This window comes from Panthera uncia, assembly GCF_023721935.1.
Source record: "Panthera uncia isolate 11264 chromosome B3 unlocalized genomic scaffold, Puncia_PCG_1.0 HiC_scaffold_1, whole genome shotgun sequence".
NCBI lineage: Eukaryota > Metazoa > Chordata > Mammalia > Carnivora > Felidae > Panthera > Panthera uncia.
Window position 1 is genome coordinate 522,409 of NW_026057582.1, and position 15,341 is coordinate 537,749.

A 15,341-nucleotide genomic window follows, 5' to 3' on the forward strand; every position below is an offset into this window, starting at 1 on the left:
GCGCGAGGTGGGGGAGGGGCTGGGTACGCTGGGTGTAGGGGGCGGGGAAGGGTGGGGTACGCTGGGGATAGGGAGGCGGGGAGGGGTGCGTACTCTGGGGGTTTGGGGTGGGGCACGCGGTGAGGTACGCAAGGAGTGACGGAGGCGGAGAGGTGGGGCTCGCTGCGGGAGCAGAGGCGGGCAGACGTCGGGTACACCAAGAGCTTGGGATGGGGTGCGCTGCGGGGCGGGGGGCGGAGGGCGGGCCCTCGTGCGTGGGGGCCGTCAAAGAATAGGGGTGGAGCCCACAGTCGTTCGGGGAGCCCCCGAGGGGGCGGAGCCGAGCCCGGCGGAAGTTCTGCTGCGGCTGGCTCCGCCCTGCCGCTTCTGCTTCCGCTTCCGCCCCGGGCCGCGCCTGCGCCGTGGTCCCGGCGGTCCGCGGCGGGGCGGGCGGATCTCTTCTCTTCCCGGCTTGTCTGGAGTGTGACCTGGCGCCGCTCGGACGGCGGGGGGAGGGGGGGGAAGTGGTCTCGCAGATGCTGCCCTCCTCCGCCCTTGGGGCGTGTCCGAGGCGCCGCTCGGAGTTCGGGGCTCCTCGGCCGGAGCCCTCCCCGGGCCCCGGCCGTTCGGGCCACAGGCTCTGTCCCCTCCTGGGTCCCAGGCGGCGCCCCCACCTCCCTGGCGGCCCTCGGGACGGGGCCTGGGGCGCGCGGGCGGCCCGGGAGGAATCACACAGCAGGCGTGGGAAGGCCTGGGGTTGCTCCCCAGGTTTATTAGTGTTTTGCATCAGCACCTTAAAATAGTCCACGTGGTCACATACGTGACAGATTAGAATCTATTCCCCAAAAAGGTTATTTACATTAATCCTGTGTTTCATTTAAAAAGAAAAAAAAAAAAAAAACAAACCCTAGCAACACGTACATCCTAGAGACTAAATAATGCACGACGATGGATGGGGGTCTGCAGAAACGTAGAGGGGCACCCCTTGGCCTACAGGTTGGGACCCGGCGGTGGCAACCAAGGCCAGGCAGGTGACATGTGGGGATGCGGTCTCCCTCAACCCATGGGGGGCGGGTCTGGGGAAGGCGGTGAGGGACAAGCTCAGGTCAGGCGGCTGGCCCACAGAAGCAGGTGGCCCTGTCTCCTAAGGAGGAATCTGCCCCAGGGCAAAGGCCAGACCCCGGAGAGTGGCCAGGTCTTCCCGTCTGGGAGTGAGCACAGTGCCAACCGGGGACCCTCCCCGAGCTGCAGCCATGACGACACTGACTCAGGATGCTGGCCCGCAAGCCCTGAGGAGATGGCCCCCCAGGGCTGCTGATGTGGGAGGAGAGAGGAAGCAGTGGGCCAGGCTGGAGGGTGGTGGCTGGCCCCCACCTGGCCTTGCCCGGTGGTGACTGGCGGCTGCTCCTGCCCAGGACCCGCATGCCTCGCACCCCACACCGCCCTCCGTGTGCTTGCAGCTGCGCTGACTCGGTCACAGATGGCTTTGGCTTCTGTGTCATCTTCCTTTGAGGGACAAAGTGCTTTCACGTGGGTCCTCAGAACAGCTCCATGAGGTAGGCAGGGCGCATGTGACCAATAGGAAAACCGAGGCACAGGTCTCTGAGAGAGTCACGGTGGCTGGGGCTGTCTGTGTGACCTCCTGGGCCCTGGGGACAGTGTGGCGGGTGAGCCCCATAGCACTTAGGCACAGGACAGACGGCAACCGGGCTCTGTAGGCCCAGCGGCATAGGGTGGGGGCGCTGCGTGCCCTCCCGTGTGCACGAGGATGCAGCTGCGGAAGGGGATGGGGAGGCACATTTGGGGGGAGGGTCCCACGACGGGGTGGATGTGACTGCTCTCTCTGGTCCCTTCCTCCAAAGCAAGCTTTGGGGCTAGAAGCTATGTCAGGAGCCTCACCTGTACCTCCTTCCTGCAGAGTTTGACCTCTGGAAAGGAGCCTTAGGGAACCCAAGGCCCTGAGGCCCAGTGGTGGGAGCAAGACCAGCGAGGCTCACGGTCGCAGGGCCCGCTTCTGAGGATGGCTGCTGGCAGACGTGTGGCACGGGCACAGGCTGCCTGAGGCGCTGGGCTCAGTGGCCAGCCTCCAACCCTGGTCCTTCTGAGCCAGGGGTCAGCCTGGTCCCCAGTGCTGTCAGAGGAGGAGTTCGGGCCATCCTGGGGAAGGTCCTCGGCCCGCAGGCAACCCTGAGGCGGGGCCACACACAAGGTCAGGCCCTGTCCTGTTCCCCAGCTAGCCCAGGGACCCCTTCCTGCCTTGGGGGAGGAAGGAAGCCGGTAGGTCACAGGTAAGGAGAGTGGGCCACCTCACTCCCCCAGGGTCATACCTGCCTGTGCCACGGGCACTGTTTTCCGAGCACAGCCTGCATGGCGCCGTGGGTGGGCTACCGCAGGGTCCCGGAGCCACAGCTGCCAACGGATGGGAACTGGTGGGCTCTTCCTGTGGACACTGGGCTGGACTCTGGCTGCAGGTCAGGGCGTCCCTTTCCTGCCGCATGGGAAGGCAGGGGGCAAGGCTACCACCCAGGGTGGGACTCAGACCCAGACCCTCACTCTAGGGGGCTTGGCGCAGAGAAGCCAGGGCTCCCTGCCTCTTCGGGGTACTCCCAGCGGTACCTACGGCTCCAGTGAGCTTGGCGCCTGTGCTCAGGCTGTGCTACCTGAGCTCTTGCTGGCCACAGAAGTGGGCGTGGGCCCAGACACCCCTCAGCCGGCAGGTGGGCCCAGGGGGCTGGGCGGGAGGAGGCGGCTGAGTGGGCTGGGGCCAACTTCGGGGCCACTGTGCTTGCCGAGTTTGGGGCAGGGGCAACCAGCAGAAGCGTAGTGACAGCTCGAGAACAGCCAGAGGGAGAGTGGCGGGGGGGGGGGGGGGGGGGGGGGGGGGGGGGGGGGGGGGGGGCTAGGACACGCGACAGCGACAGCGACAGCGCTGGCTGGCTCCGCCCCAGCCCCCGGGGGCCGCTGGGACGTCAGAAGAGCAATGTCCCTTTGGCAGCTACCTTGTAACGTGTATTTAAAAGCATTAAAAATATCTGCTACTAGAAAACCCCCACTGCCCGCGAGGCTGGAGTTTATTGGGAACCACAAGTGGGCGGTGCTGGGGCGTCTCCCGCCTGGTGGGCGGCTGGGCCCAGGCCTGGGCTGTCTGGCCTCCAGCCTCTGGCCACCCAGCTCCGTGTCTGGGCCCGTAGGCAGCCCGTGGATCTGCGCGCTGCCCGCCTGACCCCAGCTCCCTGAGGAAGCAGTCCTGGCTTTCAGGAAGGACAGGACGCGAAGGTGAGGACCCTTCTCGCTGGGGGGGGGGGGCTCGGGAGGTCCTGAGGCCAAAACACACCTTTCGTGATTCTCAGAGCTCAGCGCTGTCCGCCTGACCTCCCACCCCGCTGGCACATCTGGTTATCGAGCAGGGCAGTTACCAGGCCCCGGTGGGGAGCCTCCCCGTGAGTTTCCAGGTTGAGAGCACATTCATACTTAAGACTGTTTCTCTTTGTGTTTTTAAGTGTCTCCGTAGTAAACTGAAATGTTAACAGAAAAGCAGCTGGGCCCTCCTGGCGCGCGCCGTCCAGGGCTCCGGGGTGGGGCTAGCAGGCGGACTTGGAGTGTCCGAAGATGCAGATAGGGAAGTGCTTGACGTGGGAGGACCACTGGGCCGCCAGCTGGAAAAACTTGACGTCATTCCACTCCACACCGTCGATGAGGACTGTGGGGACAGGACCGCCTGACCCATCTGCCCAGCACGCCCCAGGACAGGGCTGGGGGGGGGAGCCCCCCCCCGGGGGGGGCCCCCCCCCCCCCGCAGCCACCAGCGGTGCCCAGCTTCTCCCTGACCGCGAGGACCTGCTCTTCCACAGCCCCTCCGCCCTGGCTGGGGTCTGCAAAACGGATTAAAACGCCGTGCTCTAAAAGCAGAAAAGCAACAGAGGAAGGCAGGGCAGTTCTGGACCACAGTGGTCGTCAGACTGGAGCTCCTGGAGAGAAAACCGTTCCGGGCTCCATATGCTGAATTAATTAGCTGCAGAGTATCTTCTATAAAAAGTCTGAGATACACAAATCAATCTCTTAAGAGAACAGAAAGGACTGAGAAATTATTTCTGAGAATAGAATTTAAAAAGCTCTTCTCCGCACACAAGCGCTTTATCCAAAGGTGTGATACGCATTTCGTGGCAAAACGAAAGCGTTTCCAGAGGTGAATTTTCAAGAACACTTCAGCCTTCCCTGGTTCACTTTCATACTTTAGACAGGACCGATGGGACCTTGGGTCAAGGACCTGACTCCCCGCGGGTTCCCCTCTGAAGGAAGGACACGTGGACAGGTGACCTCTCACGAGTCCTGAGAGCCTCCCGCCGCCCCGCCCCCTCGCCAAGCACTCACCCCTCAGCATGTTCTGCTGGTGCTTGGCCGTGCAGATCAGGCGGCTGATACCCTCGATGCACTGGCTCTTGGACTCCACATCCTTGTCCTTGGTCTTCTTGGGCAGAAACATCACTAGGAGGGAAAGGGCTGCAGGGCTCAGCCACAGCCCTCGGAGCCCGGCCTCCCCGAGCCACCCACATTCCACAGTGGCCATGGCCACCAGCCCTCCCACCCGCCCAGGTAGCCTCTGGCTGTGGCTGTGGCTGGCGCGGCCCCCAGACCCGTGGTGACCTCGGGACCTGCAGGGCTGCCCCTCCGACCACCCCGACGGTCAGCCTGCCACCCCCACCTCACCCTTCTTGTTCTTCTCCTTGGTGACCACGGTCATGGACATGGCAGGCGTGGCCACAGCCTCGCCGCTGCCGGGCAGCCTGCTGACCTGGAGAGACCGGAAGGTGCACTTGAGCGTGTTTTTGGTGGCCGGCAGGTCCTTCTTCTCCACCTCTCTCCTCCTGTCTGCGGGCGGGGCTGCTGTCCAGTAATCCACCTGCAGCCCCATCAGCTCGGCGCCGACGCCCTGGCTGCGAAAGCAGAGGGGGCCTCACTCCTCTGTCCTGGCTCGGCGGCCGGCACGGGCGAGGAGGTGCCAGCTGGCGTCCGTGCCGCTCAATGCGGGGGGGACGACCCGCAGTGGGCGCCCAGCAGAGTGGAGCCCCAGTCCTGGAGCCCACTGTGGTCCATTCCCTGGGCTCTTGGGAGAGCCCAGTCTGGGCCTTGCGGGCGGGCACAGCGGCCGTGCTGAGGTCACCCAGGGGCGCCTGGGCCCGCCACCCGTCTGCCCTCTCAAGCCACCCCTTTGAGTCTAGAGGGCCAAGGTCAACCAGCCTCAGCCGAGGTGTGCCCCCGCCCCCCAGCCGTGGGAGCTGGGAGCAGCCCTGTGACCCTGTGACCCACGTGGGTGTGAGGACATCCTCAGACCCCTCAAGTTTTGTTTGGGTGAGTTCTACTCAAGAGAGAGCCCAGGGCGGCCGGGAGAGCTGCTGAACACCCCACGCTCTAGTCCCTACAGGGACCCACACCCAGCCACATCTTCCCCGACCCCCCCCTGCCCCGTGCATGCGGAGCACCCCCCACTCACTTACTCGGTGTGGTTTCGGTCCCTGGCGCCACGAGGGCTGGGGGGGACATACCAGGCCAGGGCCTGCGCTGCCCCTACCTCACGGGGCACCCGATCCCAAGCAAGCCCGTGTCTTCCCAGAGGCTGTTCTGAGCCCACCCTCTGGCCAGACCCTCAGGCTTCCTGGCATCCCGGAGGTGCGGCCAGCGGCCGGGAGCGATTGTCCACATTCTCTGGCCATCGGGGGTGCTCTCAGATCGGGTGGGGCGGGGCACCTGTGTGGCACGGCCACGTTTACCTGGGGGAGGACAGGCCCCCGCTCACTGACGGGGAGGAAGGCGGGGTAGGTGAGGCCTCCTTGGCCGCGGGAGACGTGGACGGAGGGGTGGACGAGAGCACGCTGGAGCCCGAGGGGGCTGCGTCATCCGAGTCACCTTTGGGAAGAAGTTGGGCAGCCTTGAGTGCCCCTGTGTCTCTGCCCCCAGGGCAGCCCCAGGGGCCGGGGAGGGCCCGTGCGGGGAGGTGGGAGACCCCGAGCTGGAGAGGAGCCGCCGGGCCTCCCACGGTGGGGCGTCCCTCCCCTTCCTGGCCCCGAGGGCAGGGAGCGTGGGGTCACCTGATGTGGCTGAGGACGGTTCCACGATTCCAACCTTCACCACCTAAAAGGCAACGGGACGCTGGCTGGCAGCAGTACCAGATCGTCGGCCAGCCCGACTGTCAGTGCCAGGGCTCCAGACGCAGGCCCAGTGCCGTCCTCCCTCCGCCGCCCGGCCACTGCGTCCTGCCCCACCCTCTCTGGGAGCTCCTGGGGTGCGGCAGTGACCCAGTTCTTCCTGTCCGCGGCACAGGACCCTCCCATGGCACGGGTGTGCTGGGGAGACTCCACAGAGCTGCGGTACCCCTCCGTGGCCATCCCGCCACCCGGGGGTAGGGGGCACAGGCTCCACACTCCGGCCCTCAGCAAACTGTGTGCATGTGTGGCCAGCCTGGCCCAGAGGTTGGTGAGACCCGGGCACCGGTATGCGGAACCCCTGCCCAGCGAGGGGCAGAGGCGGCCCTGGGGCCTGCCCCGGGCGCCCGGTCAGACAGATGCCATTCCAGACGGCCGTGCGGGCCAACCAGCGCGGGAGTCAGGAGTCACGTTAAGCGGGGACTCGTGCCTCGGTTACACAACGGTGTTTTAAGTGTCCACAGGGGGGGCCTGCCCGTCACTACAGAAGGTTCCCCAAGACCGGCTGGACTCCTTCCCTCCCAGGAGGGTCGGCAGTGGCCCTGACGCCTGGCCAGGGTAAAACCACGGCCTGCTGGCCTGCTGCGCCTGGGCCCTGTCTGCCCCTGGCTCTCGCAGCAGGTGCCTGGGCCAGGGGCCACACGGGGAGGTAAGAGGCCGTGAAGCGTGGCATGGCCCGGCCGGCGCATAGGAAGTGAACTTCCCGATTCACACACACCGCAATCCCCACTGAGCAGCCTGGCGTGGAGGCAGGCCCCGTCCCACAGCTCCTGAGGGACAGAAGCATCCTTCTGCCCCTCCCGGGGCACCCACCCACAGCCGAGTCTGACACAGGCCTCGTGCCCAGTCAGGGCCGAGAATTGGCCCCTCCTCGCCTCTAGGTGAGCTGTCTGCGTGCACAGGTCAGAGAGCTCACGGCCCAGCCCTGCTCCACACAGGAGGAAAACAAGAAGCTTTAAGAGGGCTGGGGGGCAGATTTTAAGGAATCCTCTGCTCAAATTGGTGAAGAAGGTTCTGGAACTTAAAGGTAGTGCAAGCATCCCAGCAGAGAAGTACTCACCCCTACAAAGGGGATGAACTTTTGTGAAGATTCCTCGTCAGGGCTAAGAACACAAGAAACACACAGTTACTCCTCTCTCGGTGTGGCTGGCAGTGCCCGCACCACACCCACACCTGTCCCTGCAGCGGCCCGACCTCCGACCCCAGGGTCATCTCTCTGCACCTAAGGTCAAGAGGCCAGCAGGGAGCTCCATGGGAGCCCAGCTTCCTGGGGGAATCTGTTGTCCATCCCAGGTGCCTGGTGCCCCGAGGGCCTGCATTCCGGCTGGGCCCCCAGACAGAGGTTTCCCACGTGTGTCCCGGGACACCCCCCCCCCCCCCCCCGCCCTGGACACTGGTCTTCCTCCAACACTGGGGGTGACCATAGCCGGGGTGTCTAGGTTTTCTCCAGATAGTCCGGGTAAAGTCCAGGGCAACTAGAGAGAGGAGACTGGGGCAGCGGCGGGTCCCAGGCCTCTGGCCTGCACACACCGTGCTCTGACAGAGCGACACCCCAAGAGCAGCCAGAAGGGGAGACTGAGGCTTCAGGGCCATGCTGTGGTCGGAGGCTAGCCAGCACTGGTGGCAGAAGAGGTGCCACACGGCTTCCCTGAGATCGCTGGTCACAGCCCATCCTCGGTGAAGGCAGCCATGTCCCAGGGCCCTCGGGGAGAGGAGGGCAGAAGCCAAGGGGATGTGGACCCCCTTCTGTCTTCCGTGGCCCAGGCGGGCACCCGTCCTGCCGCCCATTTCTGTACCGGGCATTTGGATGACAGGCCTCCACCTCGGGGCCTGGGCTGCAGCCTGAGTTGCTCTCCCCGGGGAGGGCTTGGCCACCAGGTGCACTTGGCCTCTAAGAGCGTCTCCTGGCCTGGGGAAGACCCACAGGGCAGGCCCAGTCCCGGGCCTCCTGTCCCTCCTGCGGCCTCCTTGCCTCTCCGGGCCATCCTCCCAGCTCTGCTTCAGTCTCACATCCCCAAATCTCAGAGCTCACCCTCAGAAAGCTGTGCCCAAGGTGCTGGCCAGAAGGGGTCCCCGGGCACAGGGCCATTCAGGAGAAGTCCCTGCAGATGGCAGGCTCTCCAGCCCGCCCATGTGGGGACAGAAGCCCGTGCCTGGCCAGCACTCTCCACTAGACATGCACCGGGGCCAGCACGGAATGCACGCACGGCGCCCAAGGCGGTCCCGGCAGGAGCCGCTGCCCCCTCCCTGCGGCCTGGCACCCGCGTGAGGGGACAGCAGCCGGCAGGCCCCTGGGCACCACCTGGACACGGGGGCCTCCGCCCCAGCATCGCCCATCACGCCTCCGAAGAAGGCCCGGCAGACGTCTCTGGACAAAAGAACCTACAGATTCGGGCCGTCCCACTGAAATGACCAAATCCCCAGCCTTTCTGACCTAAGGGGAATAGAGTTTATCCATTTCAGAGAACAGCAATTCGAACCCTGTGCCCGGCCGGCTTTCGCATGCGAGAGGGCGCAAGACAGGGTCCTCAGGGGGTCCCCAGCCCGGTGTGGGGGAGGCTCTGCCCCACAGGGCCCCAGGACCCTCCCCACGAGCAGCACGCAGGGAAGGCAGACAGAGGCCTGCAGGGGCGGACAGGAAGCACGGCCACACAGGGATGTTGCTGGACTCTGAGAAGCCAAGCTGAGCCGCTGGGCCATGCAGACAACACTCAGCACTTGACACGCGCCCAGCGCGACAGGGGTGACACCGGCTTGCCTAAACTCGGGACACAGACGAACACGCGTGTGCCTCTGTGGTGAGGGCCCCTGGGTCTGGCTCATGAGACCACAAAACGTGCCTCAACAGGACACTGGGGGCACAGAGCTGAGGGGTGCTGAGGACATGGGGCGCTGGGCGTTCCCTACCCCGGTGCCCTGAGGGAGCCTCCCGGGCCACACACAGCCTTTGTGGTCTGACCATAGGCCACGGACTGGGTGCTGTGTAGACCGTCCGTGCAGGTGTTCTCACAAGGGGCAAGTGGAGACAGGCCCCGAGGCCCATGCCCACCGCGCACCTGCTGCTGGTCTCCTGACCCATCTGTTCTCTGTCACCATCTGCTGACCCCCTGGTCCTGGGCTCTGAGGGTGGCCAACACACTGGGCCTTCACGGGGCTCCACCCAGGGTGTCTGGAGCCCCCACCCCAGGTGCCGGTGTCACCACTGTGACGCACAGGTGGGGGCAGAAGGCATGGGACGAGGGCCAGGGTTCCCTAAAGCCCTGGCTTGAGGCTCAGAGGAGCCAGCGTGGGAGAGACGAGACGCTGTGGCCAGGCAGCGAAGCAGGCTGCGGGCTTCTGCGGCGGTCGGCGGGCACGCCGCGGCTGGCCTTTCTTTAGTCACAAAGGCTTGTTTAGCAGGACAACGTGGGGGCTCAGACCCCTCCTCCTGGTCTGTCTCGGGGTTCAGCAGGAGCGCTGCCTAGAGCCCGGTGACCCTGCCCTGGCTGGGCTTTCCCAGGAGAGAAAGAACCCAAGACCCGGGGTGGGAACAGGGTCCCAGGGGAGGGACCTGGCAGGCAGGCCGCCAGGACAGGAAAGGGGGCCCCAAATGAAATGGCAGCTCTAGGCAGGTCCCGGTGTTTGGCTCCCAACGTGCAGGTTTTCAGAGGGTGGAGCCACCTGGGGGTGGGGGGGAAGCCCTTCATTGCACATAGGGGGTCTTAGTGGTCTGGCCACCCGTCCAGTTCAGCCACAAGAGTCGGCTGGGAAACCCTCTGTGCTGTCCGCAGCCCCGGGGCCCAGGCCAGGGCGAGGCTCCGAGTGCGTGCCACCCCAGGGCAGGCCCCCCACCCTTCTGCCTGGACACCCCGCCTGCAGGATCAGCATTCATGCTGTCCTTGCAGGGGATGGGGGGAGCCCGCGAGCCAGGTTCACAAATACACTGAGCCGATAAGGAGGCCCGCATGCGGCTGATGTGGCATCAGTGGACAGTGTCTCGTGGTGGTACCCCATGCACCTGCTTCTAATTTGAGAGGTGGGGCCAGCGTGGCTTCAGAAACACAGGTGCTCACTGAGGGGCTAAACGTGGCCACGTCTTCAGCTCAGACTCTGGACTGAAACGGACAGAGGAAAGCCTGTCCAGCCCGATGTCTTGGTTCCTTCAACCGGGTGGGGGCCCGAGAGCAAAGTCCTGACCGGGGTGGGGGCGGCCACCTGCCTGCTGCCCAGCTGGGGGGCCCTGCCTGGCAAGGCGCCGCCCCTCCCCGGCCCACAGAGAGGTGGCTGGAGGGTAAGTGACGCACCCCACCTGCTCACGCTGCTAAACAGCCCTAAAGACCAGCCTGGGGACAGGGGACGGAGTGCAGACCCAGGGACAGCAGTACCTGAGGGTAAAGTCAAAATGAAAGTTCTTTTTCCTTTTCAGAAAGCCACCAAGAGAGAAAACACAGACACGTTACTGTGCTGAGGGACAGGACGTGCCTGCAGGTGCAGCTTGGGGACGGCACGGCCCTCGCTCAGGAAGAGCCGGAGCTGCGGGCAGACCCCTCGGGAGGGCCGTCCCGCGCCCCTCGGACACCAGGCAGAGACGCTGCGGTCTGCGGGGCCCGCCCTGCAGCCCACCTCCCCACCTCCCGGGCCCTGGCCCTCGCCCACTTGGGCCTGGCAGCCAGACCTCTGCCCGCCCTCAGCCCCAGCGCCCGCTGCTGCCCGGCGTCCTGCCCCGGGGCAGGGCGAGAACCGTCTGCCGGCCGGGAAGCCGGGCAGTCGAAGGAGCCTGTGCCTGTGTTCCAGCAAGCAGGTCGCTGCTAGGGCTGGGCGGCGTGACCGCCGCCTCTGACCCTTCACGGTGAGAAATTCCAACATACGAGATGGAAAACACCAGACTGCCTTCTTCTGACCGATACGGAGGAGGGCCTGGGGCTGCCGGGCCCACCCGAGGCCTCCCCCAAGCCCAGCCGGGTTGGTCCCTGAAGGCCACCCCGAGGAGCCCCGGGCGTGCTGCCCGGGGGGCCGAGAGCCGCAGCCACGGCGGCCCGTGTCTGCGGCGTGGAGCCGGGTGCACCGGTACCCACCCTCCGCCTCCAGCCCCGGCCACGGCCTGCCCGGCCCGGGGCCCAACGAGGTACCTCTTCTGCTTGTAGGTCAGCATGGCCTCCGCGATGGGCAACTGGTGGGCGCAGTTGGCACCCGCGATGTACTGCGTGATCCTCGACACGATGTCCGGCGTGTCCTGCGCTGCAGGAGGAAGCCGGGCAGGGTCCGTGGGGTGCCGCGCCTCTCCCCCCGCTCCACCTGTCTGCCCCGGGCCCGGCCCAGGAGCAGTGGCCATGCTGAGGGCGCCAGAGGGGGCCCTCTGCCCTCCCCGCTCAAGGGGTCCCGGGCAAGGGCAGCAAGGCCGCTCCAGGTCCCCAGGAGCCCCCGCCCCGGGCCCCGGTGGACAGAGGAGGGCACCCAGCTGCTTCTCACAGAGGCGCGGCGGGGGCGGGGAGGCCTCGCGGCCTCACCCGCCAGCTCACCCTCACCCCGGGCCTCACCGGCGCTCTGGGCCTCCAGCTTGTTGAACAGGTCTTTCCAGGCCAGGTCCTGGAAGAAGTTGTTGTAGCGGTAGTCCACGGAGCCCAGGTACCTGGCCACGGGGTGGGAGCCTGCGAGCCACGGGGTGGGGGGGGGGGGGGTCAGGCCACGGAGTCTGCGGCCTCCACCCGGACAGACGTGCCGTGCGGCCCCACCAGAGCCCTCCCCACGGGCCGGGGGGCGTCCTGCAGACCACAAGCGGGGCTCGGGCGCCAATGAGTCTCCCCCCAGGATCCAGCACTTTCCGACGCGCTGACGCTTACGGATTTGGTCATAAAACGAAATCGCGTAAGCAAAAACGAAGAGTGCGGTCACCCAGGGTTTGATGACGTAAAAGGCCTCGTGACCACCCCCACCCTATCTGTGACGACAGCATCGCGTGAGGCGCGTGCGGGGCCGGCACGAGAGGGGCGCGTGTGGCGCATCGCCCCCCACGGCGTCCGCGAGCCCCCCACCCAGCGGGACGATGAGGACCCAGCCCGCCCGCGAGCCCCTCACCCAGCGGGATGATGAGGAAGCGCATGTAGCCCAGCCAGTCGGGCGTCTTGTGGGACAGCTGCTCCACGAAGAGCCGCAGCACGGCGCTGAGGTAATGCTGCGCGCCCGCCACGGCGATCTTCACGGGGGTCGGGGGCTGGGAGTTGCAGTTGCAGCTGAGGCCCCGAGGGCAGGACACAGAGGGGACAGAGGCCTCAGGGCGCCGTCCCTGCTGCCAGGACCACCCCGCTGCGCCCGAGGGGTGTCCCCAGGGCCCCGGGCACACACCGCTCAGGACGAAGGGAGCACCGTGTCCCCTGCGCCCCGGGGGGGGGGGGTGGGCCGACACCCAGGACCCCCAGACAGCAGGAGCACCGTGCCCCCTGCGCCCCGGGGGGGGGGGCCGACACCCAGGACCCCCAGACAGCAGGAGCACCGTGCCCCCTGCGCCCCGGGGGGGGTGGGGCGACACCCAGGACCCCCAGACAGCAGGAGCACCGTGCCCCCTGGGCGGGGGGGGGGGTCCTGCTGGCCACACCCAGGAGGCCCCCGATGGTGGGTCTCTGCCAGGAGCCCCCCTGCACCGCAGGAACTCCCACCAGCGCCCAGATCTGGACAGAGGATGGGGCCGTGGGGAGCCTGTGGGCGGGCACATCTGGAACCCGCCCGCAGCCCCCAGGGCAGAGCCACAGGCAAGGCTGGGGCGCAGGGACCCCGACAGACACCCGGCTGCCACACGTGTGGCAGCTGGACTCACTATCTCTGTATCCGAGAGACGATGGTGCTGAAGGCCGCCTGCACGTCAGCCGCGGAGCACGTGCACACCACGGGGAGCGCGTGTCTCTGCAGGACTTCCGACAGGAACTGGGAGCGAGGGGCGGGCGGAGCCTCAGAGCTCCACCCACACTCGCTGTCAGCTCCACCCCTCGCAAGGACTGGGGACATGCTCTCCGCCCCCGCAGGGAGGACACCCCCGCCCCCCCCCCCCCCCCCCCCAGAAAGGACAGCGCCCCTCCCCACCTGCCCCTGCCAGTCGGAGGTGTTGACGAGAATGATGTTTTCAGGTAGCTGGTCGTCAGAAATGAGGATGTGGTTTAGCTGGTCGTACACGGTCTTCCTGGGGATCTGCAGACACAGGCCCGTCCACACCAGGTGGGAAGGGCGCCGCGTCCCGTCGCCCGCCCAGCTGACCCCTGCCCCAGCGGCCACCCGGGAAGGGGGAGGAAGGACAGCCCGGTCCCGTTCCTGCTCAGGAACCTGGCTCTGCTCTGGACAGAGGTCACTGGGCTGTAGACACCGCGGGTCGGTCAGATCCCGCCCTCGAGCTGCCCGGCCCGGGGGGGTCGGAGGTGTCCGTGGCCTCTCCTGGAGACGCACCTGCAGCTGGCTCCTCGTGTCCGGGCAGCGCTCGTTGTCCAGGCTGTTGGCCCGCTCGTTCTGTGGCCGGGCCGGCTGCCGCTCCTTCAGGGATGTGCTGCGGCCCCGGCGGCCAGCCTGCTTCACCTCGGACCTGTGGGGGACCAGGACAGGCTGGGGCAGGCCCACGCGCTCACTGCCCAGGGAAGGGGGCTCTCAGCGGTGGGACTGTGGTGGATTCACGTGGGGCGGGTGGCGGGCGAGGGGCTCATCTGTGGGGTGAGTGTGGAGGCCACGAGCACACACGCACGTGCTTTAAACCCGGCATGAGGCCCGATTAAACGTGTGCAAGCAGAGAAGGGGTGGGGGCACCACAGCAGCCCCGCTGTCCCTCCGGGGCCTGGCCGCCCTACAGAGGGACATCCTGGGGTGGGAACGGGGGTTCTGGCCGTGGTGCAGGCACAAGGCCGACCGCGGCTGGGAGTTCGGCTAGGTGCCCAGGGTGAGGAAGGGCACATCACAGGGAGGGGCACAGAGACGACCCCCAGACTGACCAAGATGGTGGGGGGGGCAGGTGAGACAGCCTGTGAGAGTGTCTTCCCATGCAAAGCTGCAACTCAGACCCCCACTTCGATGGCTCTGAGAGGCAGGGTCCAGGCCCCCCCCCCCGGGGCTCCAGTGTTGGACCTGGAGCCACTATCTGGGGGCTCCTGAGCTTGATGGCACTGGGCACCCCCTCCCACACCGGCATCTGGTGTCACACAGGTCCACGAGGTACAGGTGGCAGAAAACGTGAGACGGCCACAGGAACCACACCTCAGCCCCAGCAGGACTGCTGGCTGCAGACAGGGTGCAAGGGGTCCACTGTGGACCCCCGGGTGGGCTGAGATCTCTGTGCTTCTAAGTGACTCTCATCTGGTCAGACGGGGCCCTGCCCACCACACCGGCCCACGTGGGCAATGCCCGGCCAACGGCCTCCCCAGGGCATGCTGTCACCTGGTGGAGGGGATGACGAGGGACTCCGTCTTGGTGATCCGCCCGCTGGGCGGCAGCTTCTCGGTGAACATGTCTAGGGCGGAGGTCTCCACCTCCGGGCTGTCCTCCGGCTGTGCAGGCTGCTCCCCAGGGGCGGGGGTGCTCTGATGTGCAGAGAAGGAGGCTCGTTGGGAATGCGCACCCTGTGGGGGCCTCCCGAGGGCCGGCCTCACACTCGGCAAGTCCCTGGTTTGGGTGGAGGTGTCTGGGCCTTTTTTGGGTTCGCAACTTTCTGCACATGGTATGGACACGCTGGCCTGGGGAGCCGAGCTGACCCCCACATCCAACCACAGGGCTCCTGGTCTCAGCTGCTGGGGAGACCAGCACCAAACCTCCTCCAAATCTCCCTAAAACCTGCCCTCTGGTCCCAGACATCTTCCTTGAGAACCTCCATGAGAGAACAGGGGCCAGAACCCAGCGTTCACAGTGTCTATGCTGACAGCAAAGCAGGGGGACACCCACTGTCCCCAGTGATCTGGGGGGTCCTGACCGTCTCCTGAGGGTAGAGGTGAATCCAGGGGGCCCTGATTGTCACCCAGGATCGAAGCAAATCAGGGGAACCCTGACTGATCCTCTGCCTGGGGATAAATCCAGGAGAGTCCTGAAAGTCCCCTGAGATGGGGGTGAATCCAGGGGATCCCTGAGCATCCCCCAGGGTGGGGGTGAATCCAGGGATCCCTGACCATCCCCCAGGGTGGGGGTGAATCCAGGGGAGCCCCGACCATCTCCCAGGGTGGG

General features: G+C 66.3%; 1 protein-coding gene across 1 annotated transcript in view; it reads right to left on the minus strand.

The window, feature by feature from the left end:
- Positions 1–719: 719 nt before the first annotated feature.
- The window catches only part of PACS2 (phosphofurin acidic cluster sorting protein 2), a 55,918-nt gene continuing 41,296 nt past the window's right edge, over positions 720–15,341 (minus strand). Inside the window, exons 12-24 of the mRNA XM_049611993.1 lie at positions 14,565–14,707; positions 13,590–13,722; positions 13,233–13,337; positions 12,970–13,076; positions 12,234–12,388; positions 11,696–11,806; positions 11,288–11,396; positions 7,240–7,282; positions 6,066–6,108; positions 5,748–5,883; positions 4,687–4,913; positions 4,351–4,464; positions 720–3,679 (exon numbers count right to left, since the gene is read on the minus strand). Of these exons, the coding sequence (XP_049467950.1) occupies positions 3,561–3,679; positions 4,351–4,464; positions 4,687–4,913; positions 5,748–5,883; positions 6,066–6,108; positions 7,240–7,282; positions 11,288–11,396; positions 11,696–11,806; positions 12,234–12,388; positions 12,970–13,076; positions 13,233–13,337; positions 13,590–13,722; positions 14,565–14,707 (1,545 nt within the window). The 3' untranslated portion in view covers positions 720–3,560. The remainder of the gene's footprint in view (positions 3,680–4,350; positions 4,465–4,686; positions 4,914–5,747; positions 5,884–6,065; positions 6,109–7,239; positions 7,283–11,287; positions 11,397–11,695; positions 11,807–12,233; positions 12,389–12,969; positions 13,077–13,232; positions 13,338–13,589; positions 13,723–14,564; positions 14,708–15,341) is intronic.